The sequence below is a fragment of the Coregonus lavaretus genome (genome assembly GCF_964263955.1).
Source record: "Coregonus lavaretus genome assembly, chromosome: 36".
Taxonomy (NCBI): Eukaryota; Metazoa; Chordata; class Actinopteri; order Salmoniformes; family Salmonidae; genus Coregonus; species Coregonus lavaretus.
In genome coordinates, this window is record NC_140023.1 from 21059055 (window position 1) to 21078595 (window position 19541).

The 19541-nt window shown below is 45.4% G+C and overlaps 1 protein-coding gene across 1 annotated transcript in view; it reads left to right on the top strand.

Annotated features, from left to right (window-relative positions):
* LOC311110598 (inositol polyphosphate-5-phosphatase A-like) overlaps nt 1-19541 on the top strand; it is a 273383-nt gene that overhangs the window by 115675 nt on the left and 138167 nt on the right. The window contains exons 3-4 of the mRNA XM_084153117.1: nt 3026-3126; nt 7589-7676. Coding sequence (XP_084009243.1) covers nt 3026-3126; nt 7589-7676 — 189 coding nt within the window. The remainder of the gene's footprint in view (nt 1-3025; nt 3127-7588; nt 7677-19541) is intronic.

A 19541-nucleotide genomic window follows, 5' to 3' on the forward strand; every position in this document is an offset into this window, starting at 1 on the left:
TTTGCTTTGTCATTATGGGGTATTGTGTGTAAATTGATGAGTACATTAAAAAAAAGAAAATATCAATTTTAGTAGGTGTGCTGACTACTGTTGATACAGTAGCTACAGGGACAGTAACTCTGACTCATTCCAGCCAGCTGCTCTCTACATCCATATCCAGGCATCCCCAGGGATAGATGGCTCATCACACAAACATAGCACATCTCACCTCACTGCAGTCTGCAACTCAGAACCCAGGCTGCTGTGACGACACACATTTGACAAGTCAGCCTGATAGCAGCCTTGTTAGATTAGCCGTGGAAGTGGTGCGCTTGATGTGAGCCAGTGGTCACAAAAGCAGTGGGGATCTAAAAATTGTCAAAGGAAGGCCATAAATGGGCCCGTGTAGCTCAGTTGGTAGAGCATGGCATTTGCAACGCCAGGGTTGTGGGTTCGATTCCCACGGGGGGCAAGTATGAAAAATGTATGCACTCACTAACTGTAAGTCGCTCTGGATAAGAGCGTCTGCTAAATGACTAAAATGTAAAAATGTAATACAAATTGTCAAAGACTCCAGCCAACCTAGTCATAGACTGTTCTCTCTGCTACCGCACGGCAAGCGGTACCGTAGCGCCAAGTCTAGGTCCAAAAGGCTTCTTAACAGCTTCTACCACCAAGCCATAAGACTCCTGAACAGCTAATCATGGCTACCGGGACTATTTGCATTTGATTTGATTTGATCTGATACCCTTTTTACGCTACTGAGCCAAACTGTCCGAAGCCAAGCTGTACTGGGCTGGCCAGGTTACGCATCCATCATAGTTGCTGAAGAAAATATCAGGCCCAGCACTTTACGGTTTGCTTCAGCCCTATAGTGTGAATCAGTTATGAGTTTAGATGTAGGCTGCTATACATGGATTTGTACTGGTGGAGATCAATGATGTGTGTGTTCCAGTTAGATATTGATGTAAATGAAAAATGGAAAATGTTTCCAAACTGATAACTAGACTTACAAGCTAGGCCTTATGATTATTCTTTGCCACATAATTAGCCTACATTGTTTGGCCATCAAATAAAACAAGCGCCTTATATATTCCAGGGTAGTGATTAAGTAAATATTATTAAAGGATGAAAATATGTCGTTGGTATAACTAAGGGAATTTCTTAGGAATCCAAACCGATACAGGATTAAGGGAAAGAGAGGACGCACCCCTTTGACAAACATGTCACCATCTCACAACATTTCAGAGGTGGAGAGATTTCCGCTGTGTGGTACCTGTGTCATCACAAGTGCGGTGCGGTCTAATGGCATCAACCGTATAGCAACTTCCATGCTGCCAAGGGAGTTCCCTGCAACTGATAGGTCTTTACTGCTCTTAGGCTGGCAACACTTTGACCACTGTACAAATGTGTATTTGTACCTTCTATTGAGAGTCAATCTGTGAACTATAACTCTTAGTCTGAAATGAAAACAAACAGATGGTGCCTCTGAGGGTAGCTAGAATGGGCCAATTCTTTGGCATTCAGAAAGATGGAGGTAACTTGGATAGTTGTTGTTGTTTGGCCTTTTATCAATAGCATTTCTGATTATAGTAATATGATATAATTAGGCTTCAGGAAAATGTAGGCCAATTAGAAACTAGAGCTGGAGTTACACTGCCTGGAAAAACAAACAGAAGATGCACACTTGGACAAATACAAACACACACACAAAGTCCAGCATTCTCCCTCTCGCATGTCTACAGGTTCAAACACAGTGTAACTTAGCTAGCTAAAGCTCCCAGAGTCTGAGCTTTCCAGTGGATGCTGATAGGTCCACTAATCCTTCTAAGTTTGAGAACCCTGGTTCTTAGGGGCCCAGTGACAAGCCAAAGGTTGATAGAAAATCCATAGTGTTATTGCCATACATTACTTTTATTTGATTTTGCCTTTAGTAAGAATAATGCATGCGGGTGGAGTGGAGTAGGGCCAGAGTAGGGCTCCAGGCCTGGACCAGGCTTAACACCCCCCTGGGGGGCTACATTTCCCGGGTGACCGTGATCTACGGCCTGCCCACCATCCATAGGCTGACCCTGTGAGTGCTTATGAGTGCTGTAATTCACTCAGCTATGGATTTTCCGTTACGGGTTGGCACCTCTAAACACTCTGGGCTCGCTGGCAGTATACTCAGAAACACCTCTTAGTGTTAGGGGACAGTGGGGACATGGGAGAGGTCATGTGCCTCTGGAGTGGAAATGACTGTAACATCTCCCTCTGCTCTGACCAGGTATTTGTTAGCCTGATCCCAGATCTGTTTGTGCGGTCTTGCCAATGACCATAGATATTGGCAAGACAGCCCAAACAGATCTGGGACCAGGGCAGGTGTTTATCAGTGTAGATTACCAACATCTCTTCATTCATGTACAGTATGTGTTATTTTCTGACAGTAGGCCTATGATCAGTCACATTCACAGTGTTTCCTATATTCTGACATAATAATGTTGACATTTCCTGATAGCGAAAGACTCATTATTGATTTAGTGAGACGTTTCAAACTCCCGGCGTTCTGTCATACCCTGCGCACAGAGCCCCAGGCACATCCGTGATGACTCATGGAACAAGCAAGCTACATGCCTTCTGTCTGACAATATACTGTACAGTAACTGGGACGGTTTTCCCTGTTGGCTTTAATGTATCTTGGCCTCTGATAGTCGTTTGTCCTCCAGTCTTGGGTGTTACCCAGCTTCTGTCCAACTCCAAAATCACCAGACCTAATTAGGGTTTCACTGTGCAGTAAATGGTTGCTTGTTGTGTCTTATGAGGGAGTTTTAAATCCCTTAATTCTGCTATTTGTGGGAATCTGAAATCTGACTCTGCAGGCTGTTTAGAGGACAGGGCTCTCTTGAAGAAGTCTGTATCACTTATTTTATCGAATCTAAGTTTAGAATGATATGTAATTTAGGTGAGAAGTTACTTGTGTTGTGAATGATTATGACCTCAATGAAATTACTTCAAGTAGTTGTATCTAGACAGTCGTTAATGCTATGCCTTGTTCTCTTCTCTGCAGACTGTCCAATCACACAAGCCCCACTTCATCGCAGTGCACTGTCAAGAGGTGGGCGGGAAGAACTACGAAGCATCCATGTCACACGTAGATTGTTTTGTCAAGTAAGTGACCTCGCAATCTCACACTTGATGGTCCCCCTTCAAATTTCCCTTCACTGAAGAATTGCAGCCAACTCTAGTGTTCATAGCAACTCCCAAATGCTCATCCAGAGGTGGCGCTCCTAGTGGCCGGGGACTTTAATGCAGGGAAACAAATCAGTTTTACCTAATTTCTACCAGCATGTTACATGTGCAACCAGAGGAATAAAAACTCTAGACCAGCTTTACTCCACACAGAGACACGTATTAAGCTCTCCCTCGCCCTCCATTTGGAAAATCTGACCATAACTCTATCCTGATACCTGCTTACAAGCAAAAACTAAAGCAGGAAGTATCAGTGACTCGCTCAATACGGAAGTGATCAGATGACGCAGATGCTAAGCTACAGGACTGTTTTGCTAGTACAGATTGGAATATGTTCCGGGATTCTTCCGATAGCATTGAGGAGTACACCACATCAGTCACAGGCTTCATCAATAAGTGCATCGATGACGTCGTCCCCACAGTGACCGTACGTACATATCCCAACCAGAAGCCATGGATTACAGGCATCATCCGCACTGTGCTAAAGGGTAGAGCTGCCGCTTTCAAGGAGCGGGAATCTAACCCGGGTGTTTATAAGAAATCCCGCTATGCCCTCCGACGAACCATCAAACAGGCAGAGCGTCAATGCAGGACTAAGATTGAATCGTACAACACCGGCTCCGACGCTCGTCGGATGTGGCAGGGCTTGCAAACTAAAGGGAAGCACAGCAGCGAGCTTCCCAGTGATACGAGCCTACCAGACGAGCTAAATTACTTATATGCGCGCTTCGAGGCAAGCAACACTGAAGAATGCATGGGAGCACCAGCTGTTCCGGATGACTGTGTGATCACACTCTCTGTAGCCGATGTGAGTAAGACCTATAAACAGGTCAACTTTCACAAGGCCGCAGGGCCAGACGGATTACCAGGACGTGTACTCCGAGCATGCGCTGACCATCTGGCAAGTGTCTTCAATTACATTTTCAACATGTCCCTGACCGAGTCTGTAATACCAACATGTTTCAAGCAGACCAGCATAGTCTCTGTGCCCAAGAACGCTAAGATAACCAGCCTAAATTACTACCGACCCGTAACACTCACGTCTGTAGCCATGAAGTGCTTTGAAAGGCTGGTCATGGCTCACATCAATACCATTATCCCAGAAACCCTAGACCCACTCCAATTTCCATACTGTCCCAACAGATCCACAGGTGACGCAATCTCTATTGCACTCCACACTGCCCTTTCCCACCTGGACAAAAGGAACACCTATGTGAGAATGCTATTTATTGACTACAGCTCTGCGTACAACACCATAGTGCCCTCAAAGCTCATCATTAAGCTAAGGACCCTGGGACTAAACACCTCTCTCTGCAACTGGATCCTGGACTTCCTGACGGGCCGCCCCCAGGTAATGAAGGTAGGTAACAACACATCTGCCACGCTGATCCTCAACACGGGGGCCCCTCAGGGGTGCGTGCTCAGTCCCCTCCTGTACTCCCTGTTCACCCATGACTGCATGGCCAAGCACGACTCCAACACCATCATTAAGTTTGCTGACGACACAACAGTGGTAGGCCTGATCACCGACAACGATGAGACAATCTATAGGGAGGAGGTCAGAGACCTGGCAGTGTGGTGCCAGGATAACAACCTCTCCCTCAACATGATCAAGACAAATGAGATGATCGTGGACTACAGGAAAAGGAGGGCCGAGCATGCCCCCATTCTCATCGACTGGGCTGTAGTGGAGCAGGTTGAGAGCTTCAAGTTCCTTGGTGTCCACATCACCAACGAACTATCATGGTCCAAACACACCAAGACAGTCGTGAAGAGGGCACGACAACGCCTATTCCCCCTCAGGAGACTGAAAAGATTTGGCATGGGTCCTCAGATCCTCAAAAAGTTATACAGCTGCACCATCGAGAGCATCCTGACTGGTTGCATCACCGCCTGGTATGGCAACTGCTCTGCCTCCGACCGCAAGGCACTACAGAGGGTAGTGCATACGGCCCAGTACATCACTGGGGCCAAACTTCCTGCCATCCAGGACCTCTATACCAGGCGGTGTCAGAGGAAGGCCCTAAAAACACTCCAGTCATCGTAGTCATAGACTGTTCTCTCTGCTATCGCACGGCAAGCGGTACCGGAGCGCCAAGTCTGGGTCAAAAAGGCTTCTTAACAACAACCCATTGTTGGTTAAGGGCTTGTAAGGAAGCATTTCACTGTAAGCTCTACATCTGTTGTATTCGGCGCATGTGACAAATACAATTTGATTTGATTTGATTTTGATTTTAACTCTAGTGGTGATTTTGGCTTGTTTTTCTGTGAAGACAACAACCACTGCCTTGGTCCACAGGAAAATTAGGACCAAAATTATGTGAAAATGAGTGAACAACTCCACCTTCTGGTGACAATTTATTTGGTTTCATTTTTGGTGTTTCTGTTTTAAATCACAAGTCTGTGATATACGTATACAGTGGGGAAAAAAAGTATTTAGTCAGCCACCAATTGTGCAAGTTCTCCCACTTAAAAAGATTAGAGAGGCATGTAATTTTCATCATAGGTACACGTCAACTATGATAGACAAAATGAGAATATTTTTTCCAGAAAATCACATTGTAGGATTTTTAATGAATTTATTTGCAAATTATGGTGGAAAATAAGTATTTGGTCAATAACAAACGTTTCTCAATACTTTGTTATATACCCTTTGTTGGCAATGACACAGGTCAAACGTTTTCTGTAAGTCTTCACAAGGTTTTCACACACTGTTGCTGGTATTTTGGCCCATTCCTCCATGCAGATCTCCTCTAGAGCAGTGATGTTTTGGGGCTGTCGCTGGGCGACACAGACTTTCAACTCCCTCCAAAGATTTTCTATGGGGTTGAGATCTGGAGACTGGCTAGGCCACTCCAGGACCTTGAAATGCTTCTTACGAAGCTACTCCTTCGTTGCCCAGGCGGTGTGTTTGGGATCATTGTCATGCTGAAAGACCCAGCCACGTTGCATCTTCAATGCCCTTGCTGATGGAAGGAGGTTTTCACTCAAAATCTCACGATACATGGCCCCATTCATTCTTTCCTTTACACGGATCAGTCGTCCTGGTCCCTTTGCAGAAAAACAGCCCCAAAGCATGATGTTTCCACCCCCATGCTTCACAGTAGGTATGGTGTTCTTTGGATGCAACTCATCATTCTTTGTCCTCCAAACACGACGAGTTGAGTTTTTACCAAAAAGTTATATTTTGGTTTCATCTGACATTCTCCCAATCCTCTTCTGGATCATCCAAATGCACTCTAGCAAACTTCAGACGGGCCTGGACATGTACTGGCTTAAGCAGGGGGACACGTCTGCCACTGCAGGATTTGAGTCCCTGGCGGCGTAGTGTGTTACTGATGGTAGGCTTTGTTACTTTGGTCCCAGCTCTCTGCAGGTCATTCACTAGGTCCCCCTGTGTGGTTCTGGGATTTTTGCTCACCATTCTTGTGATCATTTTGACCCCACGGGGTGAGATCTTGCGGGGAGCCCCAGATCGAGGGAGATTATCAGTGGTCTTGTATGTCTTCCATTTCCTAATAATTGCTACCACAGTTGATTTCTTCAAACCAAGCTGCTTACCTATTGCAGATTCAGTCTTCCCAGCCTGGTGCAGGTCTACAATTTTGTTTCTGGTGTCCTTTGACAGCTCTTTGGTCTTGGCCATAGTGGAGTTTGGAGTGTGACTGTTTGAGGTTGTGGACAGGTGTCTTTTATACTGATAACAAGTTCAACAGGTGCCATTAATACAGGTAACGAGTGGAGGACAGAGGAGCCTCTTAAAGAAGAAGTTACAGGTCTGTGAGAGCCAGAAATCTTGCTTGTTTGTAGGTGACCAAATACTTATTTTCCACCATAATTTGCAAATAAATTCATTAAAAATCCTACAATGTGATTTTCTGGATTTTTTTTTCTCAATTTGTCTGTCATAGTTGACATGTACCTATGATGAAAATTACAGGCCTCTCTCATCTTTTTAAGTGGGAGAACTTGCACAATTGGTGGCTGACTAAATACTTTTTTTCCCCACTGTATATATGTATGCTTCGTAGTATATGTAGATAAGCAGAATAGACTGTCTGTGAGGCCTCAACAGATTTAACAGTATCCTAATACACTCACAATCTCTCATCTCCCTTAAAGGGCAATTAAGGAAGTGAATTGCAGTTTGCAGGAAGTTGAAGGTAGTTTGGCTAGCCATTGCTAACTAGCGTTAGCGCAATGACTGGAAGTCTACCGGAACAGCTATCATGAAAGAACTACATTTCCACCATGTTCATATTTATCCTACTTATCATCATGTTGTTGATCAAAGGAAGGGAAATAAATGAACCCATGTATCTGAAGACTGATGGGGCCATATTGTGATGTGTCCTCTTGTGATGTGTCCTCTCTCTTCTAGAGAGCTGCTGTCCAGTGATGCCATGAAGGAGTACAGCAGAGCCCGTGTCTACCTCGACGAGAACTACAAATCCCAGGAACATTTCACAGTAAGTGCGGCTGGTCCATTTGCCCCTGCTAAGTGGTTCTCTTCTTGTAGATCTCAGGAGATCTTTGTTTACCGCACACAGTCTTGACACACCATAGATGTGTTGCATTCACCCGGGTGTTGCACAGCAGCCATTTTCCTCAGAATGCTCTAGATCAGGGTTCCCCAACTGTGGTGAATTTGACCCGGGGGTGGTTTTATTTGCAAGAGAGACACGTGATCGTAAACAAATGTAAGCAAGATGTTTTAGTCAAATATTATATCTGTTTGGGCTTCTTGCGGTCAATTTGCAGTCTACAAATTATTTGTAATTATGTTTCGGCCCCCCAACCAGCCGCTCGAGAAAAAGTTGATGATCCCTGCTCTGACACATCAGTTGTGACATTAGATAAGATGGCTGAGGAAAGTTTTAAGTTGAAGCTGGGGGCCCTCAGATGCTAGTAAGAAGAGAATTAAGAAATTCAATCAAGTAATCATTTTCCACAGCTGTGTGGACCCCAGCATTTTATTAGAATGTGCAATAATGGTAGACCACCACAAGGTGGTGCTAGATGTTCTTGAATGTTTTGTGGATCTAGAAACCAGCTGCAACTTTTCAAGTGTTATCAGCTAATAGTTGGTTGTGTTTTTGTTCTTTTACAGGATATGTTGGTCTTTTTTGCCCTCATTAGTCTGTGTATGTAATAGCCTATAAATTGTGCAGTTGGCTATTTATATTACAGCGAGTCTGATGGATCATGCGTATTAGTTACTACAGTCATTATTTTGCACATTTTGTCATAATTATCACAAAGATGTGCACCGCTTTGTCCAAATTGCTGCTCAGTTAATTTTGCTGCCTGTTCCCTCAAAATCATGCACAACTACACATCAATTGCATTGCATGGCCTCTTGGTGGAGCCAGATACTCAGTGTTGATGATCATCTTAATCTCAATCTTCAATATCCAGACCATGGCCCTTCCCCCCCACCATCTGAACACACACACCGTTTTTTTTCTCCCATGATTACCACAAAAGCAATTTGTTTTATAATGCTATCCATTTAATGCTGATAACATTGTACTCCCAACAGTACATTTTCAAGTAAACAATAATGTGTTTCTAGTTAATTCCCTGGCTCTTGATCACATAAAGAGAGGGAAATAGATGTGGTTTAAGGACCCCACTAATAATCAGTGTAGCTGTGACTGCTAAGCCGTGTTTGTCATGATACTCCTCTCTATTCTTCTAGGAGGTACTGTATTACTACCACGGTACACTTACTACCACGGTACACTTACTACCACGGTACACGGCTCTCCCTCCCTTACGGCAAACACTCGTAAATCACACCCACCACCACCAGTCAAAAATGCTCTTTTCGTAAACATATTATGAACATATCGCAAACATTTGCCCTATTGCAAAAATAATTACCTGACATTTCGCTTAAGCAATGACAATGATATCCTCTTCTTTTGATCATTTCTCCCAAGATTATTTAGACTGTCATGTCTTGGAGAAGCATAGATGTATACCAGTTACTGTTCTAGTTCGAGGTTGTTTCTATGTTTAAGAAGTAACTTTCTTCTAAATCAATTTGTGCAAAGAGAACCACAAAATAAACATGTTTATAGATATTCAAATCGGGGCCACAGTAAATATGGATACAGACTGTCCAGTGCGCCTCACACAGGGCTTGCCATTTAGCCGAGATGACGTCATCACTCATATTTGTTTTCTCAACCTTCGATTTCTGCTCGAGGGTCATTATTTGTTGTCTGCTCTGCCTGTCAATTTCCAGATAATGTAAAGTGGCAACCCCGGTGTGGCTCCCCGAGTCTAACAGTAATGGCAGCCAAGCGGATGTGCTATAATGTAGTGGAAGTGTACGGTAACGACCTGAGGGAGTGTTTAGTTTACCTGTCCTGTCTCTATGTTGAATACGGTGGCTGGGTGGCGGTGCCATATGCTTCACTCGCACCACAGCAGGAGCAGCCTCACCTTGCCACGGCTGAGTGTGTGCGAGCTGTCAGCGAGGTGTGTTTCAGTCATTTGAGTTCACCTCTTAATTTACCAAGGAAGCACTGGCTGATTCTTCTGATTGTGAAGACACGAATGTGTCAACAGTTTAAAATGGTCAAAGAGGAGGCTGGTTTTGAAGGTATGATTTTTGTTGGTATAGTTGGCTATAGGACCTACTGGGACACCGTAAAATATAACATTTTGAGTTTTTTCCCCCCGTGTGATAACCTGGACTAAGTTTTATGTCCGACATTAGGACACTGGTGGGTTACCAGTGTATCCTAGCACACGGTGGTCCTAACTCCATGCCAGTCTGTCAGGCAGGCATCCAGGCCAGTGTTGGATGTAGGCAGACATTGAGGGAAGCTGGCCAGCCTCCACATCTCTCCCAGAGGGAGGGTGTGTGTGCTGTGCAGTGATGACGGGGGGAGGACTTCTTGAGTGACACATCCTCCTCTGGCGGGCCTGGTGTTTTACGGTGCTGTTAAGGTATACAGCAGGTAAAATGTCAATTAGGAAAGCCCGCCCTGATAACCTTAACTCCCAATCCACTTGTTCCAGGTCATTAATATTTATCATGGGCCCAGCCCTTTGGGCTGCTGGGGTGTCATGTGGAATGACGTTCACTAATGCCTTGCCTTTATTACCTAGGCTAGCGTTCCTCACACATTGACTGGGGTGTGTGTAGGCAAACACACACCACCCTCACAATTATTTTCACAGCACTCACTCTGTTTCTATTCTTCATAGCAGAAGTATAACAGTATTTATTACACACACACACACACACACACACACACACACACACACACACCTTCAGCATCGAGTTAGTGACTACGAATGACACAAATTAACACATACACAAACAATCCCCCCCCCCCCCCCTCCCTCCCTCCCACACACACACCAACACACACACCCCTTACACAGCCCTCAGTTGTTCCAGAGCATTTTAATGGGAAATTAAAGACGTCCTCCCTTGCTCCACAGGACAGGAGTGAGAGGCCAGAGGATAAATCAGGCTCTGTGCTCTGACAGGAATCTCACTCTGCTTCCGCATCCGTGTCCGTTCTCATCCCTGCAGCTGCGGCCCAGGGTCACATTGGCTTAATCTGTTTAGCTGCTATTTGTGCTGGGTGCTATCTTTGACGGCTCCACTGGATGTTTTGATTGGATTTCCCCTGTCGTGTGGAGACTAGGGAGTGTTGTCACCCTGAGAGACACTGGGAGCACTCCCATCAGCTTCACGTCCCGTCTATCCAGTTAGCTCTGTATGTAGTGTGTAGGCACCCACGTGCCTGCACCTACATTCTGTGTACACACACTGACACCCACATATAGACTCAAAGGAAGGTATGCGTTCCTAAGCTTTCAAATTCAGATAGTTCTGTCAAAAGTTTTTTTCTCCTATCAAGATTTACTTTGAAACTTCTTTAGTTTACATGATATTTCCCAGCTGTTTTCTCATCACACCTAATGGTTGCTCCTCAGTAGCTCCGTTCTATCTCCTGTGGTTGGGATGAGGGAAGTGATGCTGAGTGCTGAACTCATCCACAGTCATCCCCAAGCAGGCAGGTGTCATCCTCATGCTGTCCCCTCAGCCCTGGGCCACATAAGAGGCATGTCAGGAGCTGCCAGCAGCACCTGAGCCTGCTCCAGAGGTGAAGCCTCTAGCAGGCCACAGTAATACAATCATCCAAACTGCACCCAGCACAGCACTTCACCAAGGAATTTATGAACACTTAGTGGCCCTCTGCGGTGACAGGGCCTGTGTGTCTGTTCGCTGTGTTCGCTTGCGTCATGCTCATCACCTATTTTCACGGTGCACCACCATCTCCCCTCCCCCTTTAAGTCCAGATGATGGGGGCTTGTTTCATCTGCTACCCCTTAAGGAACTCCTCCTCTGCTTTAACATACACACAGGGAGAGGGAGAGTGTGGGGTGACGGCAGGGGGGTTGCTATGCTGGTTTACACACACAGGTTAACGAGTGGACCCCCCACTCCTCCCCACCCCACCCTCTCACACACACACACACACACACACACTCCACCTTCATGGTCTGGGAGAAGGCGTCAAGTACATAAGCAGGTTAAAATATTGCAAACTAAATCTCTGGCCTCTTATTTCAATATGGTGAGAAGTACTGAGCAGACCAAGGCAATTTGAATGGAGTAGATGTCAGCAGGGTAATATTGTTGGGCAATAACTCTCCCTCACCATCAGTCATGCACTCAGGGCATGCAAGTAAGTGCATACATACACCCTCACTCACTCACGTACACACACACTCACTCACGTACACACACACACACTCAGGACATGTGTTGAGCGACAATCAATGAATCTGCCATCAGAAGTGAATTATGAGGGACAGAGAGCGGGCTATGCCTCCCTGGTAATATTTTGCTTGAAAATGTATATATAATTAATGGATTGAGAACAGAAGCAGAAAAATGTATGTATTTATTACAAGGAGCCTAATCTACGGAACTCAGCCTATGCGCCCTCTGGACCGTCACAAAAATAACCGTCTGGCACATATACACATGCAAGCACACGCACACACGCTCACACACATCGTCCTTCCCCCTCACCCTCATAAACAGAGCTCTGATAAAGTGTTTGTGTGTGGTGGGATTGGTTTAGTGGGGGCAGCATGCAGGACCTGGGTGGGGAGTAAATCAGATCTGTCTGGGGGGTGGTGTGTGGGGGGGGGGGGGGGGGGGTCGCCAGGCACAGATAATGATGTGATTCCAGCATGCGATGTCCAGGCATACCTCGCCACCGTACATTATGATGTGCGGCCCCCAGCCGGCGAGGGGCAGAGTGAAGGTGAGCCTGTCATATTGATCTATTTAGAGCTAAAATATGAGCCACTTTACTCTGCTTCCCAGCGCAGTGATGTGAAAAATAATAACTCTGACCCAAATTAAAAATATTGATCGCTTAGAATGTGTTGAGAGCGAATAAACACCCACTGAAGTATTTTTCTGAAGGAGGGCTGGGTGAGGGATGTTGGTGTGCCGGACTGTAAATATATCTGACCATCTATACTCCTCTACCCGCAAATTATAGTACTATATGGCACTGCCAGGTTGTGTTCTGTATAGTTCCCTGACCCAAATGAACAGAGCTAGGAAGTTGCTCTCTCGTCATCCACTTTGTCATTGATTGATCTTGTCTTGACTCCATAATCTGGCATTAGCCCTGCTTTATTCAGGGCCCTCAGTAACGGATGAGTTGACACCGTGCCATCAAACGTCTGGGAAAACAATTGCCACAAGGTTAATTGTATTGCCTGCTCCATGCATTTGTGAGCAGGCAGGAGGTATCCTCTGCCCGGGTCCTGATGAATGCTTGCGCTGAGCAGGTGGGAATGAAAATGAGAGGGGAGAGGCCATGCATGGGGGAACAGAGTTAGACGGCCTGCCGCAAATCTAAATTAAAACCGTCTGACATGCAAATAATTGGAACCTTAATGTATAAGTGAGATGATGTTCCATTGCTTTCATGATGAGGTCTATCAAGTGTCCTTATCAATTGTGTACGTTGTCCCACCTCATCTCATTTTGAATCAGGGTTAAGCTATATCCCTAACACAACATATGCAATATGCCACAAGTCAAAACAAATGTAAACCACTTAAAACCTCATACGTAATTTTCCTATTCACAACTGCTATCAATTGACTACAAGGACGTTTGTTTTCTGTATCCTATGAGCGAGAGTGAATAACTAGAGATTTGATGAGCAGGGAGAGCGAGATAGTGGGTCGGTGTTTAGTGGAGACTAGAGGCATTGGGATCACATGCTGAGCGTTGACATCAGCGAAGGCACTATCTGGCGATGTCTCCTCTGGTCCATGGCTCTCCTCTCCTGGTGAAAGCTGCTCTCTGTGCCTGGCGTCAGGCCCTGCCCATAGCTACTAGCTGATCTGATCCCCATATGTATTGATGTATCCCCATGCAGTAGCACTTGATTTGCTTGACCCAGCTGACCAGGCAGACACGGCCAATTATTTCCCCATTAACTAATCTCTCTGGTTTGATTTCCATAATCCTCCCGCTATTGAGGGGCCTCACAGGCCCCCAGCTCTCTGGGGAACATAGACAGAAAGCCCCCCCCCCTCCACACACACACACACACTGGGCTCCTGAGTGGCGCAGCATTCTAAGGCACTGCATCTCAGTGCTTGAGGCGTCACTACAGACCCCCTGGTTCGATTCCAGGCTGTATCACAGCCGGCCGTGATTGGGAGTCCCATAGGGTGGCACACAATTGGCCCAGCGTCGTCCAAGTTTGGCCGGTGTAGGCCGTCATTGTAAATAAGAATTTGTTCTTAACTGACTTGCCTAGTTAAATAAAAAATAAATAAAAAATAAACACTGAAATCAGTAACAATTATTCCCATGCACTAATACATTCTCAAGCCACACCAACTAATTCTCATTAAAACCACAAATAAATAAAATACACAAACATAGAGGTATAACGTCACTTTCTAAGAGAGATTTCTCCCATAATAAACTTCACTAATCATAGCAAGTGTCTACACCCTTGTCTAAACTGCAATTATCCTCATAACCATCCTGTGAATACAGTCGGCTGGTGCCCATGACATCCCTGTGAGTGGCACTTGCCGCTGAGAGTGTGTGCTTTTATGATTTGTGATTGTGATGTGTGTCAGGGGAGGCGTTGTTAAATGGCTCCCGGCGTCTCTTTAAGCCCTCAGGAACATGATCATATTTCAGCTACCCCAGTCCCTCTCAAGGGCTCCCCTCTAGCTCTCAGAGAGGCCTTCATAATACAACAGGCTGCTGGTGTTATTGTCACTGACAAAATGGTGGGATATGGGGAGATGATTATTTGTATAACCCTGTTTATTATTTGCAATCGGATTTAAATGTACTGTAGGTGTTTGATCAATCCAAAATGGTGAACTTCATAAAATCGGGGTTTCCTCAATGTGCTGTAGTGACTCAGTTTTAGTGACTAAAATAGTCACTAAGTCTGTGTACTTCTATACAGAACCTATACATATTATTCAAGCTGTGTTTCCCCTATATGCATTTATTAGAGGCGAACCGCTGCTGCTAAATCGTTGCCGCCTCAAAAAAGGAAAATAATAATGTACTGTATGTAGAAACGATAATTGAGTAAAAGTTTTAAAGAAGATCATCTTTGAGAATTAACAACAACCCCCCCTGGTAACTTTGCCACCACTGCTGAAAATAATCCTAGGGGAAACACTGCCCAAGGCATAAAAAAAGGTCCCTTCAATTCCTGCCACGCACTCCTGTATGGTATATTCTGTACAGAATGTATGCATTCTGTGTGTTTATGGATGGTATAGACCTATGGTGCTCTCTAAGAGGTTTGCTTTAATGACATGAAACTGACTTTGGTTACCCTTGATTTGGAGGCTTGTCTGTGTTTGAGGGTGCCAGTGTCTAGGGTTACCCCCTGAAGACGTCAGCATTAGTCATGTGGCTAAGAGTGCTTTAATGCTTAGAATGAGTCATTACCTACCTATGCCTATGTATCGGCTTACTCATGTTTTGCTGATGTCTGCTACTTAGGTTTACTATTATTTTGGTGATATTCTTCCAGGTGGGACGACTTATAGATATGCTAATGGATTTGGGGAGGTGTGCCCCTTTCTGTCAAATTAGGTCACTTCTTGACAATATTTCTGTCCATTTAAGGGACCCCTTTTAGCTTAAGAGCACCCCCAGAGGCAAAAGTTCTTTATAGCCTCCTTAACTGTAATACACCAGTAGAAACGGTGATATGGATTATCTATCTATAAAGACAAGATCCACCACCTCCCACAACTCTATCCCAGGAGCTTTCCCACTTGTCCTGTCATGTTCGGGGGGGGAAAAGACTCATCATGTCGGCCCAGTCCAATTGATCTTAATCGTCTTCCACTGGAATTGTCGTTGAGCGACAGTTTGCATTGATTGCGGAGGAGAACTTGCCACCCCCACCTCTCCAAATGAGCGGATAATTAATAAGGCCAGCGTCCACAAACAGCCAGTCAACAGGTGACATGATGGATCGGACTGCCCTGGATGCTGACCAATGCAACGCCCCCTTTGGAAGAGCAGGTCCTCAGCCAGGTCCCCAGGTGTATATTATCATGGCCTGATCAGAAATGCAGAGCAACACCCACTGCTAATTAAACACCCAGAGGTCGCCTTTGTTTTTCAGCTCACAGTTGTCTATCTATTCATTATTGGAATGCATTTAATAATTCATGAAGCCGTGGCTGGTGGCCATTGAGGGGTTTGGGGGGGACAGCCCTCAACAGTGGACACAGATGAGTTCTGGGCTGGAACAGAGAGACACAGGTCACTATAATAGTCAGTCTCTTTTTTATGTCTTGGAAAAGGAATTGAACTTGATTGCTGAAGTAGCAAAGCATTGTTTGGCTAGTTTGGCTTTAATACAAAACGTGAGCCATTATATTATGACTCATTTCAAACATTTTTACTATTCAATAAGGTTGTGTGTGTAACAATGCAATTATTTTGGTTCCTTTTTGAATTTGTTCTGACTCACTCTGTAAACACATTTCAACTCATTCGATTTCTGAGTAACAGGAGGTATAGAAAAGGACTAGATGGACAGTCAAGCAGTAGGATAGCAACCACTGTATGCCCATGCTGTCACATTGGACACTGGTCATATCGCCTAACACAGACAGGTCAGATGTACGACATGGTTTCCATGGCGATGGTATCACTTAGCAACAGTGGACTGGACTGATCCCTGAGTGATCCATGGGCCTTCAGGAACAAATGGCCTCTTTTAATCAGGACATCCCTCCCCTGTCTGTCAGCATGTGCCTCGTTAGCAGGTAATTGTGAGATATGGGCGTGTCCTGAGCAGCAGGGAAATGATCCACATGACTCTGTACAGAGTGGTACTGTATGGGTATTTAGAGAATGGAGATGGCTATGACCTCAGTATGTGTTGGTTGCAGCACCACCAGCGGGAATAAAGATGACTGTGTGTCATATGGAAGGTAAAAAAACGTTGATCCATTGTTCTAATAGCATTAGGGTCCGTCAGGGTGAATCAGCCATAACAGGAGTGTGTTTGGCTGTCCCTGTGTGGCCCCTAACCGGTCTGATTGGGGTAATTGCTAGATCCGCTCGTCTCCATGGTTGTCAGCTTTGTCGGTTAATAAGACCAAACAATGTGATCATCTCATATCCGTCCTCACTTACACCGCACCTCACATGGGATAGGATGGTGGCTTCAGACAGTCCTCCAACCATACCGCCACTACTGTACGCACCCACACACACAGAGGGAAGGGAAGGTTAATGTAGGAACCCATTTATTTCACTCTAACCATCACAATGACTCTAAATGGCCTTTCAAAACCAAGGAGAGGAGGGACAAAAATAATCTAATAACCCAATTACTGCTGGGCTTCATTCTGGAGTTAAGTGCATTTTTATTGTGTAACTTTTCTCTTTTTTCTTCTACTCTCTTAGCCTACCACCCCTTTTATATTCCTCCTTCTTCAGCAAGCGCTCCCTCCATGCCACTTCTCATCTAATATCGCCATAATTGGGTTTGGTTCTACAAATCAAATTTCTCCAATTGGGTTATTCTCTGAAATTGGAGAGGTCCCTTGGCTGGCATGGGCGGGGAGTTAATCTGCTTTTGTTAAGCCCCCTCAGTGGCAGTGCCGGCAACAGGGGCCACCGCGGCAGTTAAAGTATGCCTGTCACTGTGGACACACTCTTAATTTAGGCCCCCACCCCACCCACCCTGCATCCCCCACGCACACACACACACCGCCATACCCTGATTCCCCTTGTGCAAATAATGACATTTGAATCGAGCATTAACAGGCTTAATTACTTTAAAATTGTCATTTTAATTTACACTGATATAGTATTGATCACACAAGCAGAGATTAAGGCCCTCACTGGAGCGGATGATGTGGAATTAAACAGGGCCGGGTCCTCCTGGGGCCCGCCTGGCCTGTCCCGCCGCAGCCAGAAGAGGAATGATATTTCTCAGTAATGAACTGGCAGCATGCGCAGACATGAATCTCTGGCCCGCTGGAAAAGGATGGAAATAATGGGGTTTGGGGAGCCATGGAGGGTTATTCATTCACTGCCATGCACCAATTCTCCTGTGATTCATCCGAGGGGGCCTGGTGCTGCGTGTTTGCCTGCGACATTCCGTCTGGCTGACCTTTCCGGGCTAAGTGTATATATATTCCCCTCCGTAGGGAGACGGCCAGGCCAGGCAGGTGAGGAGGGGGAGGGAGCATCTTCAGGGAGCCATCAGCCTCTAATCCAAACATTGCCAACAGGGAAAGTGTCTGTCCGTGATCCCCCCTCTCATCTTCACTCATCAGCCCTGTCGGAAAACAGGACACTTCCCTGGTGGAATTGATCTGGGCGGTCCAGCCGCGTGTCACGTACAGCTGGTTAATATCAGAGAAATCGTTACGTTAAATCCGAGCAATTTCTCTCTTGTTTACCGGCCTGTTTTGGAGTAATTATAGCTGTGGAACTAACCCCCTTGACACATGTCTCTGAAGAGACAACTCAAACAATCTCTCTCCACACACAAGTGCATTTTAAGTCTAGGTAGCACTTAAACCTATAGATCTGATAGGAATTAGACCACAGCTGTCTATACATTTATAAAGAAGGGCTAATATATTGCAACAGCTATCTTTAAAGCTGATCCCCCTCCATTTTGACAGAAGTCTTGATATGTGTATTGTTGCTCTAATACAGTTGCAGAATGTTTGTAAAACAAAGTTAGATTATTTTAGATTGTTGTGGTTGATCATCACAATCCTGAACTGAATTATATTCTTGTGAGACCGCACATCAACATTCTCAGTGTGTTTTACCTTGATTTGCAATTGATTGAATTGGGCGCCAAAGTCAAAACATGATGACCAAAGACTTCCTAGTCCACGTTTGTCCTTGAGCTAGCGTAGGTTCTTAAGAGTCCAAAAGCACCAAAGCAGATTGGAAAAGTGTTGTGAATATGCTTGAAGGTCTCAGGCTCTCTGCTCATTGCATTACCACACACCTGGATGTCGTGGGGTGGAAGCCATTCCAACGATGAGGAAGAACAACAACACCTTTTTCCCCTGGCTGGCATATCTTCCCATGCTGGATCCCCAGGATGTCTCCAATACACATAATGGACTTGGCAAGGCCTGGGGTGGCCCGGCTTAGGCCTTCTACTCCCCTCTGTCATCCAATCACCTTATTCTTATGCTCTTGCATTGTTTAGTCAACCAGCCGTCTATTTACATCAACCCATAACCAAACCGCTACACCACCTCACACACCACATGCACCACAGAGGCACTTAATAGAATTAGCAAGTATTGTTGCGGCACATTTTAAACACATACAGTACCAACTGCACCCTCCCTCACTCTCTCCCCTACTCCTTCTCTGCATATAGCAGTCCAGTCCTCTTACTTCCGTAGTCCCTCATACTGTGGTGCAGTCTTTCTACTGTTTGTCTTTCTTTAGTTCTTTAGTTAGCTTGAAACATAGACCAATTGAAACATCCACATGATTGGAACTTGCAGTCATGTGTGATTCCCCCCCCCCCCCCCCCCCCCATCTCGACACTTCAATGCTATAATTTTGTATCTATTTTTTAAATCAGTCTCATATGCTTTGCCCCTTGTGATTTACCGGAAGATGCACATTGAATCACGCTAAATTGTTTTAGCCCCTCATCTTCTAACCATATTTAAACATGCACGGGGTAATCGATTTGGAATGGTTCTTAGTGGGGGTTCAAGGAAATGAACAATCCCTTTGTCCACTACCTCCCCTACCCAGCCACCAC